This window comes from Ursus americanus, chromosome 16 (assembly GCF_024610735.1).
Source record: "Ursus americanus isolate L20-20 chromosome 16, mUrsAme1.1.p, whole genome shotgun sequence".
Lineage (NCBI taxonomy): Eukaryota > Metazoa > Chordata > Mammalia > Carnivora > Ursidae > Ursus > Ursus americanus.
This window is the reverse complement of record NC_142142.1, coordinates 24904137-24921325: the sequence shown is the minus strand read 5'-3', so window position 1 is coordinate 24921325 and position 17189 is coordinate 24904137. Positions and strand designations below refer to the sequence as shown.

The 17189-nt window shown below is 35.7% G+C and overlaps 1 protein-coding gene across 3 annotated transcripts in view; it reads left to right on the top strand.

The window, feature by feature from the left end:
- Positions 1-17189, top strand: part of ARHGAP42 (Rho GTPase activating protein 42) — a 305485-nt gene that overhangs the window by 163828 nt on the left and 124468 nt on the right. The window contains exon 1 of one of the 3 annotated variants that reach the window (XM_087868223.1): positions 53-5764. The exons of the other annotated variants lie outside the window; for them this stretch is intronic. Within the exon in view, the coding sequence (XP_087724349.1) occupies positions 5645-5764 (120 nt within the window). The 5' untranslated portion in view covers positions 53-5644. Of the gene's footprint in view, positions 1-52; positions 5765-17189 lie in introns of those variants that run through there. 3 annotated transcript variants of the gene reach the window in all.

The following is a 17189-nucleotide window of genomic DNA, read 5'->3' as shown; positions in this document are numbered from 1 at the left end:
TATATTTTATTATTCTTCAGATATCCTCCTGATAATTAAAGATGACATACTTTCAGATGTTAACATTTATGAAATTAGAATGACCTTTTAAAAAATTCTGTACATCATTTTTAACTTTCGCACAGAGCTTATTACAAAGACTGAATTCTTTTAAACATAAAAGATATTCTTCTATGAATAGAGAAAGTCAGCATAAATTAGTTCCTTCCATCCCAACAATTGTAGGTAATTAACTGTTTTAAAGAGAGTGAAATTAAGGTAAAATTAAGGAGCTTTTTTCCTAACTATATAAAATAAAAATTAGGTATAGGGTGTATTGAAAACTCTGGCAGTAATTATAAAAGAGCTTTTGTTGTTTTTTTGTATGTTTTCATTATTAATAAAAATATGTTTGTGGGGGGCACCTGGGTGTCACAGTTGGTTAAGTGTCCCACTCTTGGTTTCAGCTCAGGTCATGATTTCAGGGTCCTGGGATCAGGCCCTGTGTTGGGCTCCATGCTCAGCATGGAGTCTGTTTGGGTATCTCTCTCTTTCTCCCTCTGCCCCTTCCACTCATGCTCTCTCTTTCAAATAAATGTCTTTAAAAAAATGTGTTTGTGAAAAAAACTTTTGACATGTTTCTTAAGACTTTGCATTAATGCTTAATTGATTATGGACCAATTAAAATTTCCCTGAGCTTAATAACTTTTGAAATTTACTTGCATCTTCTTTCTTGGGTCTATACTTTACCTGCTCAGCATTATATAAGGACATAAAATTTAGGGTTTCCAAAACAGAAATCATCATCTCTCATCCTTCTTCCATCTTTTCTCTGTTTTGGTTTTCCATTTAGTCAATGACCTTCCCCTTCCCCATTAGAGCAGTGTTGTTTATTCTACTGCAGAATTATTTTTCCTCCTTTCCTCCTTTCCTTCCATCTGAAACATTGAAGTAGCTTACTAGTTGGTCTCCACACTTCATCTTAATTTTGCTGCCTTCATCATTCTTCAGTGATGAAATTTTCAGTGGTTCTCCTTAAGACAGTTTAATTCCAATAATGAAAGCTCTCCAGTTTTCCACAGTGTGCCCATGTGCTATATTTTAGTATATAGCATATAGTATATAGCTATAATTAATATATACCTTCCTCCTCAGGCACATTGTCTGTTCACCAGTCTCTCTTTATACCCTGACTAGGTCTACGGCTTTGCCCAGATTTCCCTCTTCCTGGAGTATTTTTTACCCTTCGCTTGTTGAAGTCCCGTTAGCTTTCCATGGCTTCATTCATATCATGGCCCCGGAAAGAAGCCCTCCATATAAGGCCTTTCCTCATATTATTTGTTCCCCTTCCAGAATTGATTATCTTTCTTATAGAATCAAGTAGTTTTTTTGCTTATTTACTTTAAAAAGCTAGTATAGTCTGTCTTAAATTAGTTTTATGTGCATTTCATTACAAATTATAAGCTATTATCAAGTTACGGACTAAACCAGAACCATTTTTATGTTAATTAATTCAGCAAACATTTATCAATATCATAGTCAGCCCACTTGTGGCAAGCATGGTGTTTGATAAGATTAAGGGAGACAGCTGTAAACAAGACGGGCTTGGCTGCTGCTGTTGTGTCCCTTATTATCTTTTGTGGAAAGCAGACACCAGAGTAATTACAAATGCACGAGGATTGTGATACAAGAGTAAAGAGTGCTTTGTGAGAGTGTAATTAATAAAACTGACCTTGTCCAGAGAACCAGGAAACGCCTTGTGGAGGAAGTATTGATTGAGCAGCAAACTAAATGATAAAGAAATAGCTAGAAATGGGGGTTCAGGGGCAGGAAGGGAAAAACCTTTCATATTCCCAAAAAGGGAACAGAGTAGGTATGAATAAAGGCCTTAAAGGAGGGTAGAGACTAACATTTTAGAAGAAAATGGTCCAGGTTGTTAGGAACATAGAGGACAATGAAGACAGAGGACGTGTGCACAGCTTTATTAATGGTCTGTGGTATTTTGCTCCTTATTCTGAGGGCACTGATGAGCCAAAGAAAAGTTGTAGCTAGAAGAGTGATATTTGCATTTTATTTTATTTTGTTTTGTTTTTGTTTTATTTATTTATTTTTTTAATATTTGCACTTTGAATGTGGCATATCATGCAGGGATTGGTGGAGTAGGACTGCTTTGGGAAAACCAGTTTGGGGGCTATTGGATAGTGACTTTAGATTCAAAAGGTGATAGTAGCTGTGGAGACAAAGGGATGTATTTCAGAGGTAAAATGGGAAAGGTAGGAAATGGGTTACTGGGAAGTGAGGAACAGGACATTTCAGGGAATACTTTCAGGGTTCTGGGTTGCATAATTGGGTGATTTTTGGAGTGACTTTACTGAGATAGGCACCATTTATGTTTGGGTGCAAAAATGGTGAGTTTGGCTTTTAGACATAATGAATTTGAGGTTCCTCCAAGATACCCAAGTGAAGATGTTGAGTTGGCACTTGTATATTCAGATCTGAATTAGAAATACACATTTGGGAATTATTGTCTTCTAGGTAGTAATTAAAATCATGGGGTAAGATTAGATTCTTTCTGGGAAAGAATAGAATGAGAAGAGGACCTGGGTTCTATATAATATGAGAACTTAACATTTGATGTTTGGGGAGAGAAAAACAGGAAAGAAAAGGAGGTTGAGAAGGAAGAGCAGAAGAAGGATGAAAATAATGTTCAGTGTGCTAAGAGCGAGGAAGAGTTTTGTTTTTGCTTTTTTTTTCAAGAACAGTAGTAGCTACTCTTTATTTACATCTATAATTGTAGGGCTTTTCACTGAGCTATTACATTTGTGACTTAATTAAGTTCTCACAAGCAACCCGTGAGGTGAGTATAGGTGATATACCTGCTTTCACAATGAGGAAAATGATGAGGTGACCTCAAAAGATCACAGAACTAGGAAGTCTGACTATGTGTCTGAAATTAAGCAATTTTACTTTAGAGCCCCAATTTACAATGTCTTACTTCAATGATATTTTTATAAATTAAGGAGCTTTGGCACCTGGGTGGCTCAGTTGGTTAACTGTCCAGCTCTTAGTTTTGGCTCAGGTCATGATATCAGGGTCCTGGGATGGAGCTCTGTGTGGGGGCTCTGGGCTCATTGGGGAGTTGGCTTCAGTATTGTCTTTCCCTCTGCCCCTCCCCCTGCTCTCTCTCTCTCTCTTTCTCTCTCTCAAATAAATAAAAAAACTTTAATAAAAAAAATTAAAGAGCTCTGTGAAAAATTCTTCAGTACAGAATATCCCAAGTGTTACGGTCCATCTAAAATAGTAGATTTTACTTGTGTATTGATTATTCTTGTTTAAGGGTTTAAGTTAGCTATAGTTAAAATAACATGAATAATTACACCCATTTTATTTTATTTTATTTTTTATTTTATTATTATTATTTTATTTTTTTAAATATCTCAGTTGCTGGGCATATCAGCTGAGAGAACACGCAGTATACTATGACTTTGCCTTGTCATTGGGGGAGGTATTTTAAACTTGCTGTTAAATGAGTTCAAATGAAATCTTGAATCTAAATATTGTTGCACTTGGCCTTTTGGTTGTGGTGATTCTGTGTACTTTATCTGCATGATGCTCTTAGTACTAAATTGTTTTTAAGCTGCTAAGTAATCCTTGTTGAGTAAAGTGAATAAAAACCAGGCATTTTCTTCTGAAATATATGTATAGGTCAGGTTTATTTTGGTATTGCAGAAATTTCATAGAAATTAGAAATTAAATTAAATTATTTGAAGGTGTTTATTTTTTTTCTATTGCTTTATTCCTTGTTTTAACTTATGTATTTTCCTGGTAAATAGAATTAATTCTCCAAATGATACTCTGCTGCTTTTTACAGTCTATACAATAGAGGTTTCGAGCAATCATATTCAGGCTAATGAGCTAGCTGGAAAGCAAGAATGTCGGTTAAGTGTAGACTCTTCCACTGCAGTCAGTGACCTCTTCAGCTTGGGCCAAGTAGAAAATGCTGAGTCAAAGTAGCCCACTCCTCACAACCAGGTGATCCTATTTAACTGTAGTGGACAAAGTCTCTAGACCACAAACATTTCCTTTGTAGTTTGTTCTGTGGACTTTGAGACACGTGATACTTCGCTGTGTCAGTTACAGTTGGGGAGAACACGCACCAACGAGAACCATTTGAAAAGATTAATGATGGGGGTTGCTGAAATGAAGGATAGAGGAGGTGGTTCCTATTTTTTGAATAGCTAAAATTATCTATAAACAGTTGTAAAAGTGTATTTACATAGAGGTTCTTAGTGTGCTGGTAGATGCAGAATGGAATTGTTTACAGGCCTGACATATTACATGTGTCGGAGTATATAATTGAATGTTTGATTTCTTTAATTTGTACCTGTTACACTACTAATTTCAGTTCTAAAAATGAGAGAATAGGTATCCAGAATGATTAATGCGAACTAAAATTTTCACAATAGAAATATATCCAAAGCAGCATTATAATAGAGCAAAATTGGTTGTAACTTGTTTGCATGCTTTTGTATAAATTGACAACTATATTTGATTGCATTCAAAATCTCCTCCTTGACCCCAGAATCCATTTTAAGTCCTATCTACATCTGTTATTACATAAACTGGCATACTCTAAAATATAAGAAGTACTCTGTATCTGAGTTCCTACTCAAAGACAAATACATTAGGAAAAAATAGTGTAAACCTACATACATACCAGTCTGTTACATATTTTAAGAGATGGAACTGGCTTTCAGGAGACCAAGGACTCATTTTCCTCATTTAAACAGACTGAGCAGCTAGTTATTGGCATAGTGAGGATTAAAAATTCCTCAGACCAACAGTATTTTGACACTTACACTGCTGTTCTTTAGAATACTCTTTTGCGAAATATTTTATTTTCCTTACCTTTAGCAAACATGATTCAGTGTGAAATGTATCTTAATTATAAAAATGTTTCAAGTATGCCCACTTTGTTTGTTAGGTTTCAAACTTGCCCACTTTGAATCAAGCCTAGTTAATGTATTTCGTATTTCGTTTGATTTTTAATTTTCCTCGGCACACAGTAGACACTTAATACTAACTTACTTCAGCAGAGATAAGAGACTTGAGAAATATTGCCCATAAAAGTTATTTTCATTTCTATGGAAAATGTTTTTCAAGACTGGCTTTCATTTTTAAGTAGACCTTAATAGAAATCATATGAATACTATTCTATGAAAAATAAAAAATATAATAGTATCATTTCACAATAGGACTTGATTTTCTTTATGTTGGTTTTATGTTGAAGACTGTAATGGAACCCAATGATTCTTGTCCCTTTGTTTTCTCAATAGTAGGGTTTGGTTCTGTCTCCGAGCTTTTATTATTTTTAAACATGTCTTGCACATATAATTATTTTAGCATACAGTATCTAAGTCTATGGAGAATTGCTATGATTATTTGGTACAGTCTTAGGTTTTTATCATGTGAAAAATGACTTCGATCTAATTTGTTGTCTCAAATATACAAATGACTTAGAGAATCTAAAGGATTACAGATATTTTACTTATTCCAAATTAAAAAGTTTTTGCCACTTGATGGAGTTATTAATCTAATTTAATGGGTAATACATTGGACTCATAATGGGAACAATCTAAAAAATTGTGGTTTATAGCATCAGAGTATGGATTTAGTAGATCACCTTACTTTTCCGCCAGTTGTCAACAAATTCTACAGAGGATGGTCAAGATTGGTTTTTCATGTGCTGCTGATGGCTGCTGAGCTGAGTCTGTTTCCTGGACAGGTATTCTCTGGGGCTGAATTTTCAGGGCAAATTATAAACCATTTGTAGTTGTTTTGAAACTACTTGTAATTCTCTTTATTGTACTTTCTGTCATTAGAACCTATTATATGGGGTTTGAGAATTGTTGATTTTTGTTATTTGGTCATCTTTTTTTAAACAATAATAATAATTACCCTTCGTAATAAGTACCCAAGTACTACTTTACTTGAAACTCATTTAATCCTCACATCCAACATATTAGATAGGAAAACTGTTAAACACATTTTATAGATGAATAAGCTGAGGTGCATAGAAGTTAAGCAAATGGGCTGAGGTCATGTAGCTAGTAAGGAGTACATTCATTTTTTAAACAGAAATGAGATAAAACCTATATGGTTCTTTAGTAGCACCACTACATGTTTGATGCTCAAGAAATATTAATTAATTCCTTTATTCTTAAAGAAGGAAGATTGGCTGATTAGCTCATTTGGAGAGGAGGATAATGTCTTATAATTTACCAGCAAGTTCTATAGAGTTGTACAACCTTGAGATCAAAACCTGATACATAATACTCATAGGAACTGTGAACTTGGATAGATTAATTACCTTTTTTACCTTTCCCCATCTGGAAAAAACGGAGGCAATAATAGAACCATCTTCATAGGATTGACGTGATAGCATAATTTGACATTTCACATAAATTTCCCCATAATTTCTTCTACATAGTAAGCGCTAAAATGTTAATTGCTCTTGTAGTTAATAATTAGTATTCATGTTATATACTTTCTGTTAAACAAAGTGTATCAGTAAAAATAAGGTCATTGTTCATGTAGTTTAGTTTACCTTATTTTGTTTTACAGGCAGAGACAAATCAGTGTTGATTCATTGACTGTTAAGTGCTGTTCACAGGGTTACCAAGCAAGAGGGCCTTACCTGGACATTACTTATAATTAAGAACACTGTAAAATTTGTGAAGCACTATTACTTACAAAGTAGGAAGTTAGGAAGTATCATTTTCCACAGGACTAACATGACACCCAGGAAGATCAAGAAGTATTGCCAACAAACCAGACGGACATGTACTTTAGCTGGGGACTCAAGTGCAAGCCTCCTGCTATCTAATTCAGTAATTTGGGCAACATACTCTACCTGCCTTTATCATAGGAATGTAAATGCATTATTTTTTGTAGTTTATAGTGTGTTTTCATCATCCTTACAACATCTTGTGAGGTAGGTATTAGCTCTAATTGACCCCATTGCCACCACTAGAAAAACAAACCAGATTACATCCCCTGGGGACAGGTGAGTCAGTAGTAGTCTCTCTACTTGACAGGTGGTGCCATTCAGTGTCTGTACATGTTTCAAAGATTGCTGAGGTATCATGTTTTTTTACATTTCAGAGCTTGCTGGTCCATTAGAGAAGCTGAACCTCCCATAGTTAGAATTCTGGATAGGGACATAACCTAAAGGCATTCTGCTAAACAACTCAATCAATATATATTTATTACATGACCGTATGTTAAATGTATATGTGTGTTTACATACATACATAGATTATTATAACTTTGTTAAGTGGCTATTGTGTGCTTAGACAGGAGGATAAACTTGTGTTATAATTTAATTATAATAAATTGAAGATAAGATTATCACTTTTCTTCCTCCTGATTATCCTTATGTTGATGCCTAAAGACTGATACTTAGGAAACATTTTAAGCATTCCCCAAAATTGTATTTTTACAAAAGATCCTTATGCTAATTATTTAAAGATTTATTTATTTATTTGAGAGAGAACTCGGGGGAGCATGGTGGGGGCAGGAGGAGAAGGGAGAGGGAAAGAATATCAAGTGGACTGATCCCCCACAGAGTGTGGAGCCCAATGTGGGGCTTGATCTCAGGACCCTGAGACCATGACCTGAGCTGAAATCAAGAGTCAGATGCTTGGGGCACCTGGTTGACTCAGTCGGTTGGGTGTCTGCCTTCAGCTCAGGTCATGGTCCTGAGGTCCTGGGATCGAGCCCCATGTTGGGCTCCCTGCTCAGCAGAGAGCCTGCTTCTCCCTCTCCTGCTCCCCATGCTTATGCTCACTCTCTCTCTCTCTCTGTCAAATAAATAAATAAAATATTTTTTTAAAAAAGAGTCGGATGCTTAACCAACTGAGCCACCCAGGTGTCCCCCCTTATGCTAATTTTTTAGATCAAATATATAGCTTATTAAATTTTAATGCAATTTATAAGCACCCTACATAAATAGTAATTGATGAAATGTGGTAGAGCCTCCCTAATGTCATTGTTAAAATTGACACAGAGTTCTAGAGAGTGAAACCTTGTTATTCAATACAACTTTTTCCATTCTTCAGAGGTCAACCTTCTTGGGTAAGAATTAAGCCATTTCCATGAAATGAAGTCTTCTCTGTAGCAAATCCAGTTACTTAAAGTTAATCTGGTAGAAGGACAAACTCCAAATAACTAATGAAAATTTTCTAGGTGTCTTGATTTTGATAGGGACAACAGTGAAAAGTTTAGAAGCTCCACTTGGAGCATCTCCCTGAGGAAATGTCCCCTCTGTACTCTAGATCTTCTCTAGAAAACAAGGTGGTTTCCTTGGTTCAATAGTTGGAGTTTTTGTCTGTAGATACATTCTTTTCTTCTACCACATCTATTGGCTGCCCTATTGCAGAAGAATTTGCTACATGAGAATTTATGTTTCTATTTACTATACACATTGATATTTTTACTTATACCTTCTTCGTTCCTGATCCCTGCCTTTCCAGTTGTGCTTAAGGTGGTTGGGAAACTATCAGTGATTTTTTTTTTTCAGATTTAAATGGTTAGAAATATTCTGAAAATTTAGGAATCTTCATATTGATTTCTTTGGAAAACAACACAATAAAATTGCGAAACATTTTATTTCACACTTGTGTTTTAGAATTCAAAGCAAGTTGTAGATACAAACAGGATTATATTTCAAGCATCAGGAATAGGTGGGTTTGTAGTACACGTCATTTGATGTTAACTGGGGAGCTCTGATAAAATGACTACCCTCTGTGAGTAATACCCTCCTGTGTTTAATTTTATACTTTAAAAGTTGCTTGTTTATTGAGAAGACACACACCAAAAAAATGTCAGAGCTTATTATCAGGGTGATCTAGGAAAGAAGAAAGATGAAGGATTTTCCAAATAATTTTTATAGAATACTAATTTTTGTGCCTTATAATCTGTTATTGAGGGTTGCTGCAAATGAATTATGTCAGCATTTGAATTTTAATGGTGTTTTATTGAGCTGTTTTTATTGCCCTCACCTATATTTTATGTGTATCAAATTGGAATTAAAACTTTATAATACACATTGAAGTAATTGGAAACGTTCTAAAGACTATATAAATCAGTGAGTTAATATTTAGGAAACTTTGATAGATTTAAAAATTATGAAGAACTTCAGACTACTTCCCCTATAAATTAATTCAACCTTTTGTTACATCTGAAATACAGAAAATTTTCATGTCTAGTCCATCAAAAAGTAAACAAACAAACAAACATGTACTTAGTACCCATTGTCAAAGTTGCTAGAGTATCAGGAAGCATCTGCATTTGCTGAACATTCCTGTTATATATAGTTCTTAATAGGACATTGTTTCAACTTACCAAACTCTTGTTTTCTATAAACAGCTTTAGTTTTTAAGTGTTCTTATTAAAATTTAGCAGTGAAAACTGAACTTGAAGCCCCAGAGGGTGTCTGCTTACTACCACATTAAAAATATATATATCAGTAGTAACCTATAAAATTATTTACCTTTTCGTTGTTCATGTCACATTGTTTAATCAGATCAAAATAAAATCTCAGCAGCAATTAAGGTAGAGCACTTTGATTCCATACTTGCATAGTAGACTATGGATTTGATGGTAAGACTTTTGCTATGTTTCAGTTACTTCATTCCAAAGTAATGAGATATTTTGGCATCTCTACTTTATCATCTAATAACAGGTTCTACCCTACTACTTAATCCTCCTTGCCTGTCTCTGAGTCATTAGAAAGTTGATTAGCATGCCATCTTCCATCTTAAGTTATTGATACAAAAACATTCAACTAGACAGCATTGATCTGCTCTGTCAGACACGGTGTGAATTCTAGGGACACAAAAATAAAATATGGTGCTTGCCTTCATGGAATTAACAGTATAACAAAAGAAGTCACAGAGAAACAGATAATTATGATGAAATGGAATTAATGGTATATCTGAAATGTGCCCATAGTATTTACAAGCACAGTGGAAGGAACAGTTTATTCTTTTAACAAAGCAGAGGCTGGCAAAGACTTTGGTGATATTCTGGCATGAGCAAGTGCAATGTAATGGCTAGCAGAAACTTTCCAGTTAATGCAAGTGATAAACATCCCAAACAAAAGAGAACAGTCATAATGGTGTAAAAGAAAATTGTGATGTGGCTTTAGAAACTTGATATATTTTGGTGTGATTAGAGCTGTTGCTTTTAGTCTCCCCCACCATGTGGCCAACATGAACCACATTAAGAAATGCATTTTACATCATAATTCAATGAATACATGTACTAACATACTTCTGTTACTACATATGATATAATCTGGTATTTTCAATTGTATTCTACTCTAATCTTTTCATTCAAACAAGTGCTAGTTATAACTCATGAAACTGGTTGTATAACCCACCAATGTCATAACCCATAATATGAATAAATATTGGGCCATAGCTTAGCATGCAAGTATAAATGGAAGGTGAAGACGAATTAGTGAGAAATGAGGCGGGAAATATTCAGCTGAGGCAGAATAGTACAGAGTTTTGTGCTGCCACTAAGGAGGGGTTTTTTTGGAGGGGTAAACAAAAATCATGATAATGATGAACAGGATGTAATAGATATTAATCATACATGTAGACATATTCTAGGCAGCTTACATATATTTATTTCATCTTTATAATAACTCTATGAGGTAGGGACTATTATTTTCATCTTCTTCTTACCAATGAGTACGGCTGAGCCACAGAGAGTAATGTGATTTGTTAAGGAATAGGCAGTTGGTAAATGACAAAGCACAGGGACTGAATCCAGGCAGTTTGTCTCTAAGGCACATACTCCTAACCACAATATTTACTCATATGGCAGATATGATACTCATGTGGGCATAGTCTTAGCCTGTATTTTAAGATAACTTAGGAGCATTGTGAAAGGCTGGAGTCTGAGGGACTAGCTGTCATCCCATAATTCATCAATATTTGCATTAGAATTAAATTCTTTTTTCCATCCATTATGAAATTTTTTTCTACCATCCGTCGATCTAGCCATTTCTGTGTACCTGCCAGCCACACAGGTGTGGTAAACAGAAAACCACATCAGCCAGAGGGGAACCTCAGGCCTGTGTCATATAAAGGTCTTTGAGTCTAAGCTCCCACTGAATACCTTCCAGCGAACTGCAAATCTCTAGAATAATCCTCCCCACTCCCTAAGTAGTTCAAAGGTGAGCCTCTTTGTTAGCCCTTCAGTTTCCTTAGGCTGCTGTGTGTGTGTGTGTGTGTGTGTGTGTGTGTGTGTGTGTGTGTGTGTGTGTGTGTTTGTTTTAAGATCTTATTTATTGAGATAGAGAGCGCATGTGTCTGAGTGCTCAAGTATGCAAGGAACAGAGGGAGAGAGAGAAAGAATCTCAAGCAGACTCTGTGCTGAGCGGGAGCCTGAGGTGTGGCTGGATCTCATGACCCTGAGATCATGACCTGAGCCGAAATCAAGAGTTGGATGCATAACCAACTGAGCCACCCAGTTGCCCCTAGGCCACTGCCTTTTTTTATTCTCTGCTTTGAGCAGCTCCTGCCATTGTAATGTTTGTCTTCTAAGTCAATATATTTTTCCAGTCTACTATATCTTTCCTCTTTAAAACTTATTTCTGTCCTTCTCTTTGGGTATGAGAGGCTGATGTTCCCATCTGTGAATTCAGCTATTACCAAATTCCCAAAGGAATGATGGCACAGGAGAGAGTGAGCCCACCATCCTGTGTGATATTTTTACCAGTTCATATGTACCAGCACCAGTGCAGAGCAAATATTTTATTAAGGGACATGGGTGACTCCATTCTCTTCTAACTCAGGATGAGTTTTCCACCCTGAAGAGTTTAAGGGTGTCCTTTGTTTTCTTTTCTGAGTTGAAAATGATTTTAATTTCTGTTTTAAGGCCAAGTTTGGCAAATTGTATGCCAAATTTGGCTCACCACCTGTTTTTGTATGTCCCTCTAACTATGAATATGAATGGTTTTTACATTTTTAAATAGTTTAAAAAATTAAAAGAACAATAATTTGTGACATGAAAATTATGTGAAATAAGATTTCGGTGCCCCAAAATAAAGCTTTATTAGAAGATAACATTTGTTTCTGTTTTCTATGGTGGCTCTTATTCTACAACAGCAGAATTGAGTAGCAGTTGTGTCAGAAATGATGTGGCCCACAAAGCATAAAATATTACTCTCCAGCCTCTTGCAGAAAAAATTTTGCAATGCCTAGTCTAAGTCCTGAAACAAATTCATGTTTAACCTCTGCAGTCTTATAGGTCTTCATGCAAATGTGGACCTTCTCTGATATCAGACTTAATAAAGTGAGTTTGATCACTGGCTTCCTAGATTAGAAAACCACAGAATTTATTGTAAGATAAAATTGGGTGTGACTTGGAACAGATTAGTGGCTAAAGGTCATAAACACCAAGATTTTTTATTTCAAGCATATATATCTTCCTGGGAATCTTTTATCTTTGATGCCAAATATATATTCTCAGTTTAGAGCTATGGTTTTTTGCGTATAGCAATTTAGAAAAAGATGAATTCTTTATACCTCTGAAGTAGAATATATTTAAATAGTTAAGAGATGGCCAAGTAAAAACCACTTTACAATTGCTTGCTTTTGTTGAGGTTTCAAATCACAACTGGAACTGCTAAATATGTAGACAGCCTTCCTCCCAACAGTGTTATTTTAAGTAAGAATGTGGTAAATCTCATCATTGATTTAAATTTCTTTTTTGTGTGTGCACCATTTTACAACTATACAAAAGCAGTCATTAGTAATGGAAAAAAATTATTTTGGTGTTTTGGGATTGTATGATAAGGTGACTCATTTGGTAACCAAAATTATTGAAATTTGTGAATCTGTAAAGCCTGGGCACTAGATAACAAGTATGTTTGCAACTGGACACATACATTGAGAGAAATAAGGTAAGATCTGCCATTTTTATGCACAATAATAAACAGCTTTCACTGACTTTATCAGTACGTTTTGCTTAATACAGACAGCTTCTTACTCTTCTGATTTTAGAGTAGATTTTGTGTCTTTTTCCTTTGTATCCAGTCAGTAATAATATGAAGCCAAACTGAATGCTCTCCAGAGACCATGCAGCCCACGCTTGCCTCAAGAGCCTGGTGATTTACTGACTCCAAGTTGGAGAGATGACCTCTACAATTACTGTACAAACCCAGGGAGAAGTGAAGTGAGCTCACTGTAAAAAGATTTCAGGCATTGAGAAAACTTGCCTTATTTGGTAAATGTGGTTAACTGGTCCCAGCTGGTAATGCTGGTGAGCTCATTGTGAGATGTATTGTCTCTTTAAGCCAAATTCTTGAATTTTTTTTAACCATTAGAATTTAGACTGCCAAGTGATATTTGTTTAGTTTTTATTGATGTACCATGGACTAAAAATCTGAAAGGGCAGTATTCCATTTTGAAAATTAAGCTCAAATGCATTGATACTTTGAAAATTTTCTGTATGTATTTTCTGATCTATTATGTTGTTTACTTAGCCTTTGGGAAATTTTGGTTTTAATTTATTCCTCAAAGAACAAGACTCCTTTGGGAAATAAATTCACATGTAGTGTGGGGCTTTACTATACTTTAATACTCATGTAAGGCTACTCTATACATTAGAATTTTAGGATGGAATCTCTTAATTATGTTTTCTTTAATTACCAAGTAGCACTTAATGTTTAGAAAAGAAAGATTGTAGCTTCTCATGGCTTCTCCGTAAAATTCCTACTTAGGTTTGATTGTATTCTGAGTTTGGCTTTTCAGTGAGTATTTTGTTTTGGAGGAAAAAGCACAGATTTTGAGTCAGAGACCTTGGTTTTGAATCCTGGCTGTGTCATGTGTGAACTTGTTGACTTCAGGACAGTTGATTAACTTTCATGCCAGTAAAAGGTGATACCTATTCTTCCCAGGATTTGTGAGAGTTAATATATATGTGAAAGTTCTTAGTACAAGATTGATGCTTTAAAAATGTCAGTTTCCCATTCATTCTGTTCAAGCAGTGGATTAATTGCAGCTTTTCCTTGGCCTCACTTTTAAACTGTCTCTTTTGAATAATATTTATAGAACCTAGCTGATTCTCTCTGTCCCATTATTAATTTTCCATGTGGTAACAAGAGAGACCATGTTCTCCATATCCTTATCATGCAAAATGTAGTTTAGCAGCACCAACTAGGAGTTTATTAGAAATGCAGAATCTTTGGTCCCACTCCAGACTTAACTGAATTAGTATCTTCATTTTAACAAGATCTCTAGTTGATTGAAATGCACAGTGAAGTTTGAAAAGTACTGCTATGTATCACTTCATTGGACTCCTCAGCTCTAATAAGTGTGGCCCTCTCTACGTTGGAGATTATCCCTGGGTTTGAAATATTTGAATGACCTCAGAGAGGTGTGACCCAGGAGAGAAATGTGAAAGAGATATTTGTTTCTCCTTCTGTGCTTACTTGTCAATTCTGTGCATACGTGAACTTCCCTCAGTGTACCACCATCTTCTCTGACTAGACTGTAATTGTAAACTCCTTCAGAGAAAGGTATTCTTTTCTTTTTCTTTCTTTTTGGGGGGGGGTGGGGTAAAGATAGTGCTCATGAGTGTTGCTGTGTGTTTCTTGCGGCACAAGATCACAGACTGGTATCACCATTCCTTTTTGGCTTATTCCCATCTTCTACCCTTAGTTTCCCATCTACTTTGCCACTTACATTTCAATCAGGCTTTGAGCTGGTGAATTCTGGTTGGTTTTAATTCCTTTCCTCCTGCTAGCCATACTATAGTAGCTTTTTCTTCCCTTACTTTCTAAACTGTTGATAGTGACCTCTTCCTCCTCTCTACTAGCTTCCTTATGCATCCTTTAGATCTCCTTCATCTTTTACAATTTCCTTTCTGTCCTTATTTTGGTTTTTGGGTAAGAAGTCTTTGGCAGAAGGATTAAAATCTACAACAAAAAGTTGGGGGAGCTCAAATTATAAGATCTCTTAGCCTGAGACCTGTGGGTTTTAGCAGTCACCGAACCCTTGTCCTGCTCAAAACACAGCCTTTGAGCTTGGCTCTAATTTATCTTTCTACATATCTATCTTCATATCTCTACTGAACTCTTAGAAGACAGATTCTGTATTCATCTTGATATCCCCACTGCCTGGCACAGAGTAACACAGTATAAATATTGGTGTTGATATATCATGTCCGTTTGCCCAATAGCAAAATTCCAAAGACTGAAGGGGCTGGATACTTGATTTGGGAAGCTGTAAAGAAAAGTATTGATAAAAATACTTAGTAAGACCCGAAAAAGGGACAGGTTTAATCATTGGGATCTAAAAGAAGGATGGTAGGAGTCTTTGTGGGGGTCCTTGAATAACCTCAGAGGTGAATATGGTTCTCACACTGCCGTATGTTTTTTAGAAATAATATCTGGGATAGTTTATAATGTCTAGACAATTTTGAACATTTTGATGCTAGTAATAGCACTTATGACAACAATCTGTGAAGTTAGTTTTTCATCCTTAATATTAATCTTATGAACAAGGCTAACCTTAAGCATAATTAGAATGAGAACTCAGATAGTGGATATTTCTCCCACTTTGATTTCATTCACTTGTACCGTGTGGTCATGCCATACATATGGTCTTTCCCATATATCCTCATTATAGGATATAATATACAGTTGTTTAGTGTCTGGATCATAACATAAGACCTACCAACCTGGGATTGGTATCATTTGGTTTTCTTTAGTTACTGTTAATTGTTCAAGTTATCGTTTCAGCAAAATTTTTAACAGTAGTAATTAAAACTTAAAACTTCTTTTAAAAGCAGTAAGGTTTTTGTTGTTGATGGTGGTGGTTTAACATAAGCCACATCAGTCTTTTTGCTCTATTGTCCCAAAAATCCAATCCAAGGCTTTGGGTAGCATTCTTTCTTTGACTCTGTTGTATTTGTTTTCAGGTTCAGCTTCATTTAGAAGCTAGGAATTTATTTTTGTAAATAATCTTATAAACCTAATAAACTCAAAAGATGTTGAAAGGAATCATTTGCTACTATCTAGCAAATTGGTCCAAATATGTTACATAGAAGCCAAAATGGAATCATTTGTTGATGAAGTCACAAAAATAAAAGTGTCATTGGTGAAACAAAAAAGCTATAGCACTTTGCCTGCTATTTAATTCAGGTTTTGTCTTCCTACCTCTCTCAGTTTCTTTTCTGTTAAGATTTTACTATAGAGAAATTTATCATTCATATTTTAGGATATTTCTAAATCCTTCCTGGGCATTCCCCTCTGGAGAACTAATAACCAGACAAAGGAATTTCTGGATTCAGGAGAGATGTGGAATTTTCTTAGGGTACAAAGGGAGTTGAATTCTACTGGAAGCCCACACCCTAGTAAGAATGCTAAAAGCAGTGAATCTTGGAAATGCCAAAGTGGGTAGAGAGCCTGGGTGGCTGTACAGCAGTGAAAAATTGGAAATTTTTGGATTGCATATCATTTGGTTAAGTGTCCTTATAGATTCAAATCTAACCAGTTCTTCCTGTCTGGTCTTCCCTGACCATGAGCCTGAGATTGGGTGCACAACTGGCTTGTCTCAGAATGTATTTCCTTCCTCACTGGGTATGTGGCAGATACTCAGTTGCCAGATTAGATCTGGCAGCACCCAAAGATGACCTCCTCTGTATATGAGGCAGAATTTATCAAATAATGTAGTTGAGATATAGATTCTGATGGACTCCAAAGACTCCCTCCTCTTCTGCTATGCCCTGAGGAAAATAAACAACCATTTTCCCTTCATGCCTGACAGGGCATAAATCAAGGAAAACAGTCCAAAGATTGGGTCCTCTGATTTCATCAACTCAGCTGTAGCCAGAAGAGAGTTTAGGGAACCAAGTGTACTGGTAATGTTACATTGAGTTGATTTCCTATAAAGTCTTATAGAATCTTTAATGACAAGAAATCAGGTAGCTGATTCTTCTGAGGCATGTGAGACAAATGAGAACAGATAGCACCCTACTGACATGTATTTTTTTATACACCAACAAGCACTTAATTCTGATACTACCTGGAGAATAGTGTGAGATCCCATAGGTTAAGCATTCAGTCCTACACACCCATCCCCCCAACCCCCACTTTCAGATGCCAATCACAAGTCCAGTGTCACCTATAC